General features: G+C 38.5%; 1 protein-coding gene across 5 annotated transcripts in view; it reads right to left on the reverse strand.

Moving 5' to 3' along the window:
* Window positions 1-18369, reverse strand: part of PPP2R3A (protein phosphatase 2 regulatory subunit B''alpha) — a 217192-nt gene that overhangs the window by 81440 nt on the left and 117383 nt on the right. For all 5 annotated transcript variants that reach the window (XM_081235603.1, XM_081235605.1, XM_081235602.1 and 2 more), the window contains one exon: window positions 2690-2764. In XM_081235603.1, the coding sequence (XP_081091729.1) occupies window positions 2690-2764 (75 nt within the window). The remainder of the gene's footprint in view (window positions 1-2689; window positions 2765-18369) is intronic.

Below are 18369 nucleotides of genomic sequence, written 5' to 3' on the forward strand. Positions count from 1 at the left end.
TTTGCCATGAGCAGGGTAGAGAATGACACTTCACTAATTTGGTTACTTCTATGCCATTAGCAACAAAACTAATTAATTTCATACTAGAAAGCTTATTTTGTAATTTTTTATAGAAAAATTCACTGTACTCTGAAATAACCTAAAACTTTCAATGACTTCATGTCATTATCTGACCAAATTTCATAATAGAAAAGGCACTGGGTAGAACAGATAACCAGTCCAATAAAATTGTTTCTAGGTATTCAGTGTGATGCTTTTTATTTGCATCTTTCTGTTTTGGAGGGTAGTATGAGATTATCGCAACAGTAGGTACGCTTATCTCAGTACATACAGATTCACATTCTGTATTCTCAATTAGATCTTATTTACTACTTACGTTATGATGTTTTGAGTTGCCCCATTTTCAATATTTCACAAGTATTTTACACTTTAATGACTACTACTGAGTAATGGATTCATTTTTTAAAAAATTTTTATTGGAGTCTAGTTGATTTACAAAGTTGTATTAGTTTCTGCTGTACAACAAAGTGAATCAGTTATACTGGATTCATTTTTGTGAAGTGGGGATAAAGCAGCATAATACTAACAATAAAGCATAAATTTAAGAAATGTAAACAATAATATGCAAATGCCACGCAAATATGTCAGCAGCAATAATTAATTGGATCCTGTTAATTGACCTATGTAGTTTTTTGTTCAACGATTAACATACTAGCATTTCTCAGAAAATGTGAATTATATGCGAACAAAATGGTTTCATGGCTTTTCATTCTTCCTAAAACTTCCTGGGGATCACTTGCTAGATGACTACAGACCATCATAGGTCCAGAGATCATACTTCAATAAATACCAAACTAGAAAGTGTATAGAAGGAAAATTTATCTCTTTTATAATTCTGTTCTTCAATATCTTTTCTAAGAACAAATTCCAATAAAAGGTTCCTCTGTAGACAGCATTTTCTGAATTGGTAGAAGGTTGGACTAGATTATCTTTAAGATCTTTTCTAATTCTTGAGATTATAATATACTATTAATACATCCTGAGTTTATAGAACAGTCAGCAATCAGAACCCAATAATTCCTATTGGAATTGAAACCAGGGTTATGTATAGAATTCTTAAGCATGAATAACTTCACTTATTCACTCAATAAATACTTACTGTGTATCTATTATGTGCCAGGCACTATTCTAGGTATTGGAGATACAGCAACATCTAAATATAGACAAAGTCCCTCCTCTCATGGAGTTTATGTTATAGAGAAGGAGATGGACAATAAACAAAAAATTTACATATCAGTGATATAGGCGCTAAGAAGGAAAATAAAGCAGAACAAGGAATAGAAGTGTAGAGGGAGGGGACAGGGAGAAGAAGGGTGAAGACGGCAGAGGGTGATCAGGGAAGGTCTCACTAAGAAGGGAATATCTGAGCACACATCTGGATGAAGTGAGGGAGGGAGTCATGTGGAAATCTGTAGGAAGAGCATTCCAGGCAGAGGAAAGAGTAAGAACAAAGCACCTGAGGCAGAACCAGGTTTGGTCTATTCCAGGAGCAGAGAGAGGCAGGCCGTTGTTGCTGAAGCAGAGTGATGAGATGGGGAAACACTGGAGGGTCTGAGCAGAGGAGTGACATGGTCTGACATATTTTCAAAGGATAACTCTGCTTTGTGGAGACTAGACCGTAGGGCAATGAGGGTGTAAGTAGGGAGACCAATTAGAAGGAATCCATGTGAAACACAAGGATGAGTGGCTGGGCCAGGGTGACTGTCGTGGAGGTAGTTTAGTAGAGTGTTGTGGTTAACAGGCAAAAATAACTTCTGAGATAGTCTTGGATGACAGTGACACCTTATGGTTCAAATAAAGTCTTACAAAGTTTTATGACGGAAGAGAATCAATGTAAAAGCAAATAATGAAGTTCCTACAGTAGAAAAAGAATGGTAGCAATCTGTAACTCAACAGAAGCCAACAAAAAGTGCCCTAAGAATGAGAGGGCCTTCCTCAGAGGAGACTGTCGTATTTACCAGAGGCAGGGATCGTCTCCCCCGGATATGGCTGTGAATGTGAGGTGTGCCCTGAGGTTGGTTCAGCTGTGGAGTTCCTCCAAAGATAATCTGGAAGCTAGGGCAGAGAATGCCTGGTGTGGCTGCAGTGTGAGCTGTAGGCCTGTGTGCTCTCACTCATACTGCATGCCCTGCCTGTGACTGACCAAATGAGGCTGTGCATGAGAAATATGGAATGAGAACACCCCACAAAATAGGAGATTGTGATCATGTTATTTTAAATTCTTACATGATTTGTTTTCTGATTACACACAATCTATTTTTCATTATCATTTCAGTTCTAACTTTGAGGTACTATAGATACATCTTTTTTTGGAAAAGGCTGTTGAAAATTCTTTTCAGTATTATTTACAAATGCTAAAGATCAACTGGGCGTCAATATTAATGATACAGCAAAAGGTATACCTCATAATACCAGACAGAATGAGCATATCACTTAAAATTTATATACAAGAGACCTCTTAAGCACTGGACACATATAAGAAGGCAAATAATTAATTCAATTTTACTTCCTTCCACTTAAAATAATCATTATGGCCCATTTTGCATAAGGATCTGAAAGCCTGGATACTAGATCATGACAAAAAGGAGACTTAGAGAGTTATATTAAGACAAAAAGGGACTCAGCCTACCGTGGTGATGTAGCGGGAGTGGAATTCTGGAGCATCTTTCAGGAACGTGAGGCCAGGATGTGTATCTACCACATCCTGAAAAAGGACAAAACCAAACTAAATTAACAAACATACCAAAAAAAACCCCAAGACACCTACAGCATTTTTTTTCCCTCTTGTAGAATACTTGCCAGTTGAGCAAACTCGCTGTTTCAGAATATTGAACGATGTACTTAAAATTTAACTAGTACTTTATTAAATTCAAATATTTCACAAGCATACTTACGTGTGTTTTTGCACAATATATGTCAATAAAAAGTTAAAATTTTAATTTAGCTATATTTGGAGATTTATGAATCAAATGTCTTACAGGTACATACTGTAATTCTAACATGCATGTCCGGGAAATTCATCCCACAGATCTTGGTAGGGATTGCTAAGTGAAATTTACACAGAAAGGATGATAGACACAAGCCCACTACAACGATTCTTTCTCAAACTACAGACATGGGAAATTTTGGGGAAAAAATATAGCCTTGTAGCCAAAGAGCTTTAAATCTATGTTAAGTTGTATGAACCAGCTAATGTTCATCAAAATAACTGTGTTGACAAATTTGTTTTCCAATTTAGGATTTTATTTATTTTAAAATCTGATATTTTGTTCTCATGGAAGCTATTAGAATATTAAATCCTTGAAATACAGTTTTTATTTTCTAATTAGGTTTTAAAAGCACTTTGAATGAGCCTAGAGAACCTAATGGAGATAATTACTGTTAATTTAATAACCAGAGGCAACAGCAATGCTAACATAGATATAATCTATTAATTGGCTAGTCATGGATGGACAGACATCAGTTATATCTCTTTCCTTTGTTTCTTCAGAGCAGTCAGCTATTCATACCTACGAACAGTCTAAAACCAGTGGACCTTACTATTTCTTTAAATTTTATTTGGAAATAATTTTAGACTTACAGAAAATTGCAAAAAAATTTATAGAGAGATTTCCTACGTCTTTCTCCCAGCTTCCCATAATGGTAACGACTTACAAACCATAGTACCATGATCAAAACTAGGAAATGAACATTGATGTAATACTAAACTACAGACCTTATTCAAAAATTTCCAGCTTTTCCCCTAATACGTTTTTTCTGTTCCAGGATCCTAACTGCATTAGTTCTTGTGTCTCATTGGTCTCTCCCAATCTGTGGCAGTTCTTCAGTCTTTCCTTTTATTTCATGATTCTGACACTTTATGAGTTCTGGTTAGTTATTCTGTAGAATGTCTCTCAATGTGGCACTGTCTGGTATTTCCTCATCATTAAAGTTACACACTTTTAATGGGTATACCACAGAAGTGATGTTGTGTCCTTTTCAGTCTTACAAGGAGTATGTGATGCTGATATGTCTTACAACTTGTGTTACTTTTTGAACACACTTGGTTAAAGTGGTATCTGCTGGGTTGCCACCATACATTTATTATTACCCCTTAATAACTGATAAATATCATGGGGGAGATACTTTAAGACACTGCTAATATCCTGTTTCTCTGAAAACTTGTGCCCACAGATTTCAGCAGCCATTGATGGAAACTGACTGTGGCATTTATATAGTGGTGTTTACCTTATTTATTTATTTATTAAACATCTTTATTGGAGTATAATTGCTTTACAATGGTGTATTAGTTTCTGCTCTCTAACAAAGTGAATCAGCTATACATAAACATATATCCCCATACCACTTCCCTCTTGCATCTTCCTTCCACCCTCCCTATCCCACCCCTCTAGGTGGTCACCAAGCACCGAGCTGATCTCCCTGTGCTATGCGGCTGCTTCCCACTAGCTATCTATTTTACATTTGGTAGTGTATATATGTCAATGCCACTCTCTCACTTCGTCCCAGCTTACCCTTCCCCCTCCCCGTGTCCTCAAGTCCATTGTCTACGTCTGCATCTTTATTCCTGTTCTGCCCCTAGGTTCTTCATAACTATTTTTAAAAAAAGATTCCATATATATGTGTTAGCATACGGTACTTGTTTTTCTCTTTCTGACTTACTTCAGCCTGTATGACAGACACTAGGTCCATCCACCTCACTAAAAATAACTCAATTTCATTTTTTTTATAGTTGAGTAGTATTCCATTGTATATATGTGCCACATCACCTTTATCCATTCAGCTGTTGATGGACACATGGTTGCTTCCATGTCCTGGATATTGTAAATAGTGCTGCAATGAACACTGTGGTACATGACTCTTTTTGAATTATGGTATTCTCAGGGTATATGCCCAGTAGTGGGATTGCTGGGGTCATATGGTAGTTAAATTTTTAGCTTTTTAAGGAACCTCCATACTGTTCTCCATAGTGGCTGTATCAATTTACATTCCCAACAACAGTGCAAGAGGGTTCCCTTTTTTCCACACCCTCTCCAGCATTTATTCTTTGTAGATTTTTTGATGATGGCCATTCTGACTGGTGTGAGGTGATACCTCAGTGTAGTTTTGATTTGCATTTCTCTAATGATTAGTGATGTTGAGCATTCTTTCATGTGTTTGTTGGCAAGCTGTATATCTTCTTTGGAGAAATGTCTATTTAGGTCTTCTGCCCATTTTTGGATTGGGTTGTTTGTTTTTTGATATTAAGCTGCATGAGCTGCTTGTAAATTTTGGAGATTAATCCTTTGTCAGTTGTCAGTTGTCATTTGCAAATATTTTCTCCCACTCTGAGGGCTGTCTTTTGGTCTTGTCTATGGTATCCTTTGCTGTGCAAAGTCTTTTAAGTTTCACTAGGTCCCATTTGTTTATTTTTATTTCCATTTCTCTAGGAGGTGGGTCAAAAAGGATCTTGCTGTGATTTATGTCATAGTGTTCTGCCTATGTTTTCCCCTAAGAGTTTTATAGTGTCTGGCCTTACATTTAGGTCTTTAATCCATTTTGAGTTTATTTTTGTGTATGGTGTTAGGGAGTGTTCTAATTTCATTCTTTTACATGTAGCTGTCCAGTTTTCCCAGGACCACTTACTGAAGAAGCTATCTTTTCTCCATTGTATATTCTTGCCTCCTTTATCAAAAATAAGGTGACAATACGTGCGTGGGTTTGCCTCTGGGTTTTCTATCCTGTTCCATTGACCTGTATTTCTGTTTTTGTGCCAGTATCATACTGTCTTGATTATTCTAGCTTTGTAGTATAGTCTGAAGTCAGGGAGCCTGATACCTCCAGCTCCGTTTTTCTTTCTAAGGATTGCTTTGGCTATTCGGGGTCTTTTGTGTTTCCATACAAATTGTAAAATTTTTTGTCTTAGTTCTGTGAAAAATGCCATTGGTAATTTGAAAGGGATTGCACTGAATCTGTAGATTGCTTTGGGTAGTAGAGTCATTTTCACAATGTTGATTCTTCCAATCTAAGAACATGGTATACATCTCCATCTGTTTCTATCATCTTTAATTTCTTTCATCAGTGTCTTATAGTTTTCTACATATAGGTCTTTTGTCTCCTTAGGTAGGTTTATTCCTGGGTATTTTATTCTTTTTGTTGCAATGGTAAATGGGAGTGTTTCCTTAATTTCTCTTTCAAATTTTTCATCATTAGTATATAGGAATGCAAGAGATTTCTGTGCATTAATTTTGTATCCTGCCACTTTACCAAATTCATTGATTAGCTCTAGTAGTTTTCTGGTAGCATTCTCTACGTATAGTATCATGTCATCTGCAAACAGGGACAGCTTTACTTCTTATTTTCCTATTTGGATTCCTTTTATTTCTTTTTCTTCTCTGATTGCTGTGGCTAATACTTCCAAAACTATGTTGAATAAGAGTGGTGAGAGTGGGCACCCTTGTCTTGTCCCTGATCTTAGATGAAATGCTTTCAGCCTTTCACCATTGAGGACGATGCTGGCTGTGGGTTTGTCACATATGGCCTTCATTATGTTGAGATAAGTTCCCTCTATGCCTACTTTCTGGAGGGTTTTTATCATAAATGGGTGTTGAATTCTGTCAAAAGCTTTTTCTGCCTCTATTGAGATGATCATATGGTTTTTATTCTTTAATTTGTTAATATGGTGTGTCACATTGATTGATGTAGGTATACTGAAGAATTCTTGCATTCCTGGATAAACCCCACTTGATCATGGTGTATGATCCTTTTAATGTGCTGTTGGATTCTGTTTGGTAGTATTTTGTTGAGGATTTTTGCATCTGTGTTCATCAGTGATATTGGCCTGTAGTTTTTTTTCTTTGTGACATCTCTGTCTGGTTTTGGTATCAGGGCGATGGTGGCCTCACAGAATGAGTTGGGGAGTGTTCCTCCCTCTGCTATATTTTGGAAGAGTTTGAGAATGGTAGGTGTTAGTTCATCTCTAAATGTCTGAAAGAATGCGCCTGTGAAGCCAATTGGTCCTTGGCTTTTGTTTGTTGGAAGATTTTTAATCAGAGTTTCAATTTCAGTGCTTGTGATTGGTCTGTTTATATTTTCTATTTCTTCCTGGTTCAGTCTTGGAAGGTTGTGCTTTTCTAAGAATTTTTCCATATCTTCCAGGTTGTCCATTTTATTGGCATAGAGTTGCTTGTAGTAGCCTCTTATGAGGCTTTTTATTTCTGCAGTGTCCACTGTAACTTCTCCTATTTCATTTCTAATTTTATTGATTTGAGTCCTCTCCCTCTTTCTTGATGAGTCTGGCTAATGGTTTATCAATTTTTTTAAATCTTCTCAAAGAACCAGATTTTAGTTTTATTGATCTTTGCTATTGGTTTCTTTGTTTCTATTTCATATATTTCTCCTCTGAACTTTATGTTTTCTTTCCTTCTACTAATCTTGGGTTTTTGTCTGTTCTTCTTTCTCTTGTCCCTTTAGGTGTAAGGTTAGTTTATTTTAGATTTTTATTGTTTCTTGAGGTAGGCTTGTATTGCTATAAACTTCCCTCTTAGAACTGCTTTTGCTGCATCCCATAGGTTTTGAATCATCATGTTTTTGTTGTCATTTGTCTCTAGGTTTTTTATTTCCTCTTTGATTTCTACAGAGATCTTTTGGTTATTTAGTAACATATTGTTTAGCCTCCATGTGTTTGTGATTTTTACATTTGTTTTCCCTTTAACTGGTTTCTAATCTCATGGCATTGTGGTCGGAAAAGATGCTTGATATGATTTCAATTTTCTTAAATTTACTGAGGCTTGATTTGTGACCCAAGATGTGATCTATCCTGGAGAATGTTCCGTGTGCACTTGAGAAGAAAGTGTAATCTGCTCTTTTCTGATGGAATGTACTATAAATATAAATTAAGTCAATCTTGCTTAATGTGTCATTTAAAGCTTGTGTTTCCTTATTAATTTTCTGTTTGGATTATCTCTCCATTGGTGTAAGCGAGGTGGTAATGTCCCCCACTATTATTGTGCTACTGTTGATTTTCTCTTTTATAGCTGTTAGCAGTTGCCTTATGTATCGAGGTGCTCCTATGTTGGGTGCATATACATTTATAATAGTTATATCTTCTTCTTGGATTGATCCCTTGATCATTATGTAGTGTCCTTCCTTGTCTTTTGTAACATTCTTTATTTTAAAGTCTATTTTATCTGATATGAGTATTGCTAATCCAGCTTTCTTCTGATTTCCATTTGCATGGAATATCTTTTTCCATCCCCTCACTCTCAGTCTGTATGTGTCCCTAGGTTTGAAGTGAGTCTCTTGTAGACAGCATGTATACGGGTCTGGTTTTTGTATCCATTCAGCCAGTCTATGTGTTTTGGTGGGAGCATTTAATCCATTTACATTTAAGGTAACTATCAATATGTATGTTTCTATTGCCATTTTCTTAACTGTTTGGGGTTTGTTATTGTAGGTCTTTTCCTTCTCTTGTGTTTCCTGCCTAGAGAAGTTCCTTTAGCATTTGTTGTAAAGCTGTTTGGTGCTGCTGAATTCTCTTAGCTTTTGCTTGTCTGTAAAGGTTTTAATTTCTCCATCGAATCTGAATGAGATCCTTGCTGGGTAGAGTAATCTTGCTTGTAGGTTTTTCTTCTTCATCACTTTAACTATGTCCTGCCACTCCTTTCTGGCTTGCAGTGTTTCTGCTGAAAGATCAGCTGTTAACCTTATGAGGATTCCCTTATATGTTATTTGTTGTTTTTCCATTGCTGCTTTTAATATTTTTTTTTTGTATTTAATTTTTGATAGTTTGATTAATATGTGTCTTGGCATGTTTCTCCTTGGATTTATCCTGTATGGGACTCTATGCTTCCTGGACTTGATTAACTATTTCCTTTCCCATATTAGGGAAGTTTTCAACTATAATCTCTCCTAATATTTTCTCAGTCCCTTTCTCTTTTTCTTCTTCTTCTGGGACCCCTATAATTCGAATGTTGGTGCATTTAATGTTGTCCCAGAGGTCTCTGAGACTGTTCTCAATTCTTTTCATTATTTTTTCTTTATTCTGCTCTGCAGTAGTTAGTTCCACTATTTTATCTTCCAGGTCACGTATCCATTCTTCTGCCTCAGTTATTCTGCTATTGATCCCTTCTAGAGAATTTTTAATTTCATTTATTGTGTTGTTCATTCCTGTTTGTTTGCTCTTTAGTTCTTCTACGTCCTTGTTAAATGTTTCTTGTATTTTTCCATTCTAGTTCCAAGATTTTGGATCTTGTTTACTATCATTACTCTGAATTCTTTTTCAGGTAGACAGCCTATTTCTTCTTCATCTGTTTCATCTGGTGGGTTTTTACCTTGCTCCTTAATCTGCTGTGTGTTTTTCTGTCTTCTCATTTTGCTTAACTCACTGTGTTCAGGGTCTCCTTTTTGCAGGCTGCAGGTTCGTAGTTCCTGTTGTTTTTGGTGTCTGCCCCCAGTGGCTAAGGGTGGTTCAGTGGGCTGTGTATGCTTCCTGGTGGAGGGTACTGGTGCCTGTGTTCTGCTGGATGAGGCTGGATCTTGTCTTTCTGGTGGGCAGGTCCGCATCCGGTGGTGTGTTTTGGCGTGTCTGTAACCTTATTATGATTTTAGGCAGCCTCTCTGCTAATGGGTGGGGTTGTGTTCCTGTCTTGCTAGTTGTTTGGCATAGGGTGTCCAGCACTGTAGCTTGCTGGTCGTTGAGTGGAGCTGGGTCTTAGCGTTGAGATGGAGATCTCTGAGTGAGCTTTCGCCATTTGATATTATGTGGAGCTGGGAGGTCTCGGGTGGACCAATGTCCTGAACTTGGCTCTCCCACCTCAGAGGCACAGGCCTGACACCTGGCCAGAGCACCAAGACCCCGTCAGACACACGGCTCAGAAGAAAAGGGAGCAAAAAAGGAAAGTAAGAAAGAAAGAAAGAAAGAAAGAAAGAAAGAAAGAAAGAAAGAAAGAAAGAAAGAAAGAAAGAAAGAGAAAAAAAGAAATACAATGAAGTTATCAAAATAAAAAATTATTAAAAAAATAAAAAAAGAAAAAGGAATAGAAGAAGGAAGAGAGCAACCAAACCAAAACACAAATCCACCAATGATAACAAGTGCTAAAAACTATACTGAAAAAAAAAAAGAAACCGGACAGACAGAACCCTAGGACAAATGGTAAAAGCAAAGCTATATAGACAAAATCACACACAGACGAATACACATACACGCTCACAATAAGAGAAAACGGAAAAAAATATATATCATTGCTCCCAAAGTCCACCACCTCAAGTTTGGGATGATTTGTTGTCTATTCACATATTCCACAGATGCAGGGTACATCGAGTTGATTGTCGAGATTTAATCCGCTCCTCCTGAGGCTGCTGGGAGAAACTTCCCTTTCTCTTCTTTGCTCACACAGCTCCTGGGGTTCAGCTTTGGATTTGCCCCACCTCTGTGTGTAGGTCGCCTGAGGGCATCTGTTCCTGCCCAGACAGGACAGGGTTAAAAGTAGCAGCTGACTAGGGGGCTCTGGCTCACTCAGGCCGGGGGGAGGGAGGGGTATGGAATGCAGGGTGAGTCTGCGGCAACAGAGGCCAGAATGACGTTGCAACAGCCTGAGGTGCACTGTGTGTCCTCCCGGGGTAGTTGTCCCTCCATCATGGGACTGTAGCAGTGGCGGGCTGCACAGGCTCCCGGGAGGGGAGGGGTGGACAATGACCTGTGCTTGCACACAGGCTTCTTAGTGGCTGCAGCAGCAGCCCTAGCATCTCATGCTCGTCTCTGGTGTCCATGCTGATGGCTGCAGCTTGCACCTGTCTCTGGCACTCGTCTGGGCGGTGCAATGAATCCCATCTCCTCGTGCACCCCAAAACAATGGTCTCTTGCCTCTTAGGCAGTTCCAGACTTTTCCCCGGACCTCCTCCTGGCTAGCTGTGGTGCACTAGCCCTCTCAGGCTGTGTTCATGCAGGCAACCCCAGTCCTCTCCCTGGGATCTGACCTCCAAAGCCGGAGCCTCAGTTCCCAGCCCCAACCCGTCCCAGTGGGTGAGCAGACAAGCCTCTCAGGCTGGTGAGTGCTGGTAGGCAGCAATCTTCTGTGCAGGAATCTCTCTGCTTTGCCCTCCACACCCCTGTTGCTGTGCTCTCCTCTGTGGCTCTGAAGCTTCCCCCCTACCCACCCCCCATCTCCATGAGTGAAGGGGCTTCCTAGTGTGTGGAAACTTTTCCTCCTTCACAGCTCCCTCCCACTGGTGCAGGTCCCATTGCTATTCTTTCGTCTCTGTTTTTTCTTTTGCCCTACCCAGGTACGTGGGGAGTTTCTTGCCTTTTGGGAGGTGTGAGGTCTTCTGCCAGCATTCAGTAGGTGTTCCGTAGGAGTTGTTCCACATATAGATGTATTTCTGATGTATTTGTGGGGAGGAAAGTGATCTACACGTCTTACTCTTCTGCCATCTTGAAGGTCTCCCCCTAGCTAAGTCTCCCCCTTCCTTCTATAAGGAAAAGCTGTCCTTTCTCTCCGGTGTACTTATTTGTTCAATTTATGAGCTAGCTTTGGTCACTGGGAACTCTTTTAAATTGGCTCCTGTGTCCTCTTGACATGCTCCATCCTTTTGTGAGCACTTCTGTATTTTTTGATATCACAAGATGGTCCAGTCTCATCTTATATTTTCCATGCTCCAGCCCTAGAATCAACCTTTTCTCCAAGCAGCCCTGATTCCTTTTACTGCAGAATGGTATTGAGAAACCAAATCTGGGGGCTGCTTGTTACTACTAGGGTGTCATTGCTAGTGGACCCTCTTGGCAGACAGAACTAGGAATATATATACGTATGTATATCAGTCCACACATACACATATATTTCTTTCTCTTTCAATCTGTGTATATTAAAAACTATGTAATCATACAGATAATTGATTTCAATTCAATACCGCAAGGTTCATTCTTGACTTCCCCCTTTCCTTTGTAACTTTAACAGACTTGCCAACACCTATCCCATTGAGAAAGTAATTTACTAACTAGACTACAGTATTTGTGTACAGTACCTTTTGTCTTTAGTCTTAAGAGTATCTAGTTAAAATATTGTTTCCAAGGTTACTTAGGTTAGCTCTTTCCTTATCTTCCTTTATCCTCTTTAATGTAGTTGTGTTATCCATTTGTAATACAGTTCAGTTCATTTGTTACTGTTTATATTCTATTTTGGGTTTCTTGCCTACAGGTCTTGGTTGATTATAATTCATTATTTATTGCAGGGAGAGTATGCAAAACATTACTATGGTTCTAAGAGTCAAATCTAACATAAAACTGATATCCTAATAAAATCAAGTCTTCCCATCCATAAAGAAGACAATTTCTCCATTTATATAACTCTTAATTTCTCTCAGCAATGTTTTACTGTTTTCAGTACACATGTCTTGCACATCTATTGTCAGACCCGCCTCTAAGTATTTGATATTTTTGGGTAGTATTATAAATGGCATTTAAAAGATTTCGATTTCTAATTATTTGTTGCTAGTATATAGAAAGAAAATTGAGTTTTGTACATTGATAATGTAACTGTAACCTTGCTAAACTCACTTATTAAATACAGCTTTAAAGTGACTGGCTCAACATGGCGGAGTAGAAGGATGTGCACTCACTCCCTCTTGCAAGAGCGCCAGAATCACAACTAACTGCTGAACAATCATCCAGAGGAAGACACTGGAACTCACCAAAAGAGATATCCCACATCCAAAGACAAAGGAGAAGCCACAATGAGATGGTAGGAGGGGCTCAATCACAAGAAAATCAAATCCCATAATGGCTGGGTGGGTGACTCACAAATGGGAGAACAATTATACCACAGAAGTCCACCCACTGGAGTGAAGGCTCTGAGCCCCACGTCAGGCTTCCCAACTTGGGGTCTGGCAACGGGAGGAGGAATTCCCAGAGAATCAGACTTCTCAGCCTAGAGGGATTTGATTCCAGGACTTCGACAGGACTGGGGGAAACAGACTCCACTCTTGGAGGGCACACACAAAGTAGTGTGCACATCAGGACCCAGGGGGAAGGAGCAGAGACCCCATAGGAGACTGAATCAGACCTACCTGCTAGTGTTGGAGGGTCTCTTGCAGAGGTGTGGGGTGGTGGTGGCTGTGGCTCACCACGGGGACAAGGACACTGGCAGCAGAAGTTCCGGGGAGTACTCCTTGGCATGAGCCCTCCCGGAGTCCACCATTAGCCCCACCAAAGAGGCTGTAGCCTCCAGTGCTGGGTTGCCTCAGGCCAAACAACCAACAGGGAGGGAACTCAGCCCTACCCATCAGCAGACAAGCAGATTAAAGTTTTACTGAGCTCTGCTCACCAGAGCAACACCCAGCTCTACCCACCACCAGTCCCTCCCATCAGGAAGCTTGCATAAGCCTCTTAGATAGCCTCATCCACCAGAAGGCACACGGCAGAAGCAAGAATAACTACAATCCTGCAGCCTGTAGAACAAAAACCACATTCACAGAAAGATAGACAAAATGAAAAGGCAGAGGACTACGTACCAGAGAGAGGAACCAGATAAAACCCCAGAAAAACAACTAAAAGAAGTGGAGATATGCGACCTTCCAGAAAAAGAATTCAGAATAATGACAGTGAAGATGATCCAGGACCTCGGAAAAAGAATGGAGGCAAAGATCAAGAAGATGCAAGAAATGTTTAACAAAGACCTAGAAGAATTAAAGAACAAACAAACAGAGATGAACAATACAATAACCGAAATGAAAAATACACTAGAAGGAATCAATAGCAGAATAACTGAGGCAGAAGAACAGATAAGTGACCTGGAAGACAGAATGGTGGAATCACTGCTGCAGAACAGACTAAAGAAAAAAGAATGAAAAGAAATGAAGACAGCCTAAGAGACCTCTGGGACAACATTAAACGCAACAACATTTGCATTATAGGGGTCCCAGAAGGAGAAGAGAGAGAGAAAGGACCAGGGAAAATACTTGAAGAGATTATAGTCGAAAACTTCCCTAACATGGAAAAGGAAATAGCCACCCAAACCCAGGGAGTGCGGAGAGTCCCAGGAAGGATAAACCCAAGGAGAAACACACCAAGACACACAGTAATCAAACTGAAAAAAATTAAAGACAAACAAAAATTATTAAAAGCAACAAGGGAAAAATAACATACAAGGGAACTCCCATAAGGTTAACAGCTGATTTGTCAGCAGAAACTCTACAAGCCAGAAGGGAGTGGCACCATATATTTAAAGCGATGAAAGGGAAGAAACTACAACCAAGATTACTCTAGCTGGCAAGGATCTCATTCAGATTTGACAGAGGAATCAAAAGCTTTACAGACAAGCAAAACCTAAGAGAATTCAGCACCACCAAACCAGCTCTACAACAAATGTTAAAGGAACTTCTCTAAGTGGGAAACACAAGAGAAGAAAAGGACCTACAAAAACAAACCCAAAACAATTAAGAAAATGGTAACAGGAACATACATATTGATAATTACCTTAAACGTGAATGGATTAAATGCTCCAACCAAAAGACACAGGCTTGCTGAATGGATACAAAAACAAGATCCATATATATGTTGTCTACAAGAGACCCATTTCAGACCTAGGGACACATACAGACAGAAAGTGAAGGGATGGAAAAAGATATTCCATGCAAATGGAAATCACAAGAAAGCTGGAGTAGCAATACTCATATCAGATAAAATAGACTTTAAAATAAAGAATGTTACAAAAGACAAGGAAGGACACTACATAATGATCAAGGGATCAATCCAAGAAGACGATATAACAATTACAAATATTTATGTACACAACAAAGGAGCACCTCAATACATACGGCAAATGCTAATAGCTATAAAAGAGGAAATCGACAGTAACACAATAATAGTGGGGAACTTTAACACCTCACTTACACCAATGGACATATCATCCTGACAGAAAATTAATAAGGAAACACAAGTTTAAATGACAAAATAGACCAGATAGATTTAATTTATATTTATAGGACATTCCATCAGAAAACAGCAGATTACACTTTCTTTTCAAGGGCACATGGAACATTCTCCAGGATAGATCACATCTTGCGCCACAAATCAAGCCTCGATTAATTTAAGGAAACTGAAATCATATCAAGCATCTTTTCTGACCACAATGCTATGAGATTAGAAATAAATTACAGGTGAAGAAAACGTAAAAAACACAAACACATGGAGGCCAAATGATACATTACTAAATAACCAAGAGATCACTGAAGAAACCAGAGGAAATCAAAAAACAACGTAGAGACAAATGATAACAAAAACACGATGATCCAAAACCTACGGGATGCAGCAAAAGCAGTTCTAAGAGGGAAGTTTATAGCAATACAATCCTACCTCAAGAAACAAGAAAAATCTCAAATAAACTAACCTTACACCTAAAGGAACTAGAGAAATAAGAACAAACAAAACCCCAAATTAGCAGAAGGAGAGAAATCATAAAGTTCAGAGCAGAAATAAATGAAATAAAAACAAAGAAAACAACAGCAAAGATCAATAAAACTAAAAGCTGGTTCTTTGAGAAGGTAAAAAAAAATTGATAAACCACTAGCCAGACTCATCAAGAAAAAGAGAGAGAGGACTCAAATCAATAAAATTAGAAATGAAATAGAAGTTACAATGGACACTGCAGAAATACAAAGCCTCATAACAGACTACTACAAGCAACTCTATGCCAATAAAATGGACAACCTGGAAGAAATGGAAAAATTCTTAGAAAGGTATAACCTTCCCAGACTGAACCACGAAGAAATAGAAAATATGAACAGACTAATCACAAGCACTGAAATTGAAACTGTGATTAAAAATCTTCCAACAAACAAAAATCCAGGACCAGATGGCTTCACAGGTGAATTCTACCAAACATTTAGAGAAGAGCAAACACCCATCCTACTCAAACTCTTCCAAAAAACTTCAGAGGAAACAACACTCCCAAACTCATTCTATGAGGCCACCATCACCTGATACCAAAACCAGACAAAGATACTACAAAAAAAGAAAATTACAGACCAATATCACTGATTTATATAGATGCAAAAATCCTCAACAAAATACTAGCAAACAGAATCCAACAACACATTAAAGGGATCATACACCATGATCAAGTGGGATTTATCCCAGGGATGCAAGGATTCTTCAGTATATGCCAGTCAATCAATGTGATACATCATATTAACAAATTGAAGAATAAAAACCATATGATCATCTCAATAGAGGCAGAAAAAGCTTTCGACAGAATTCAACACCCATTTATGATAAAATCTCTCCAGAAAGTGGGCATAAGAGGGAGCCTACCTCAACATAATAAAGGCCATATATGACAAACTCACAGCAAACATCATTCTCAATGGTGAAAAACTGAAAGCATTTCCTCTAAGATCAGGAACAAGACAAGGATGTCCACTCTCATCACTATTATTCAACATAGTTTTGGAAGTCCTAGCCATGGCAATCAGAGAAGAAAAAGAAATAAAAGGAATACAAATTGGAGAAGAAAAAGTAAAACTGTCACTATTTTACATGATAGTAAAACTATCATGCCAATGACATGATACTATACATAGAGACTCCTAAAGATGCCATCAGAAAACTACCAGAGCTAATCAATGAATTTGGTAAAGTTGCAGGATACAAAATTAATGCACAGAAACCTCTTGCATTCCTATACACTAACAATTAAAGATCAGAAAGAGAAATTAAGGATACAATCCCATTCACTATTGCAACAAAAAGAATAAAATACCTAGGAATGAACCTCCCTAAGGATGTAAAAAACCTGTACTCAGAAAACTGTAAGACACTGATGAAAGAAATCAAAGATGACACAGACAGATGGAGAGATATACCATGTTCCTGGATTGGAAGAATCAAAACTGTGAAAATGACTCTACTACCCAAAGCGATCTACAGATTCAGTGCAATCCCTATCAAATTACCAATGACATTTTTTACAGAACTAGAACAAAAAATCTTAAAATTTGAAAGGAGACACAAAAAACCCGAATAGCCAAAGCAATCTTGAGGGCAAAAAGCAGAGCTGGAGGAATCAGACTCCCTGGCTTCAGATTACACTACAAAGCTACAGTAATCAAGACAATATGGTACTGGCACAAAAACAGAAAAATAGATCAATGGAACAGCATAGAAAGCCAAGAGATAAACCCATGCACCTATGGTCAACTAATGTATGACAAAGGAGGCAAGGATACCTTGCCTTGGAGAAAAGACAGTCTCTTCAATAAGTGGTGCTGGGAAAACTGGACAGCTACATGTAAAAGAATGAAATTAGAACACTCCCTAACACCATACACAAAAAGAAACTCAAAATGGGTTAAAGACCTAAATGTAAGACTGGACACCATAAAACGCTTAGAGGATAACATAGGAAGAACACTCTGACATAAATCACAGCCAGATCTTTTTTGACCCACCTCGCAGAGTAATAGAAATAAAAACAAAAATAAATAAATGGGACCTAATGAAACCTAAAAGCTTTTGAACAGCAAAGGAAACTGTAAACAAGATGAAAAGATAACCCTGAGAATGGGAGAAAATATTTGCAAACAAATCAAGAGATAAAGGATCAATCTACAAAATATATAAACAGCTCATGCAGCTCAATATTAAAAAAACAAACAACCCAATTCAAAAATGGGCAGAAGACCTAAATAGACATGTCTCCAAAGAAGACATACAGATGGCCAAGAGGCACATGAAAAGCTGCTCAACATCACTAATTATTAGAGAAATGCAAATCAAAACTACACTGAGGTATCACCTCACACCAGTTAGAATGGACATCATCAGAAAATCTACAAACAACAAATGCTGGAGAGGGTGTGGAGAAAAGGGAACCCTCTTGCACTGCTGGTGGAATGTAAATTGATACAGCCACTGTGGAACACAGTATAGAGGTGCCTTAAAAAACTAAAAATAGAGCTACCATATGACCCAGTAATCCCACTACTGGGCATATACCCAGAGAAAACCATAATTCAAAAAGACACATTCACCCCAATGTTCACTACAGCACTATTTACAATAGCCAGGTCATGGAAGCAACCCAAATGCCCACTGACAGACGAAAGGATAAAGAAGATGTGGTACATATATACAATGGAATATTACTCTGCCATAAAAAGGAACGAAATTGGGTCATTTGTAGAGATGTGGATGGACCTAGAGACTGTCATACAGAGTGAAGTAAGAAAGAGAAAAACAAATATCGTATATTAACGCATATATGTGAAATCTAGAAAAATGGTACAGTTGAACTGGTTTGCAAGGCAGAAATAGAGACACAGATGTAGAGAACAGACATA

This window comes from Mesoplodon bidens (assembly GCF_964165515.1).
Source record: "Mesoplodon bidens genome assembly, chromosome: 5".
Taxonomy (NCBI): Eukaryota; Metazoa; Chordata; class Mammalia; order Artiodactyla; family Ziphiidae; genus Mesoplodon; species Mesoplodon bidens.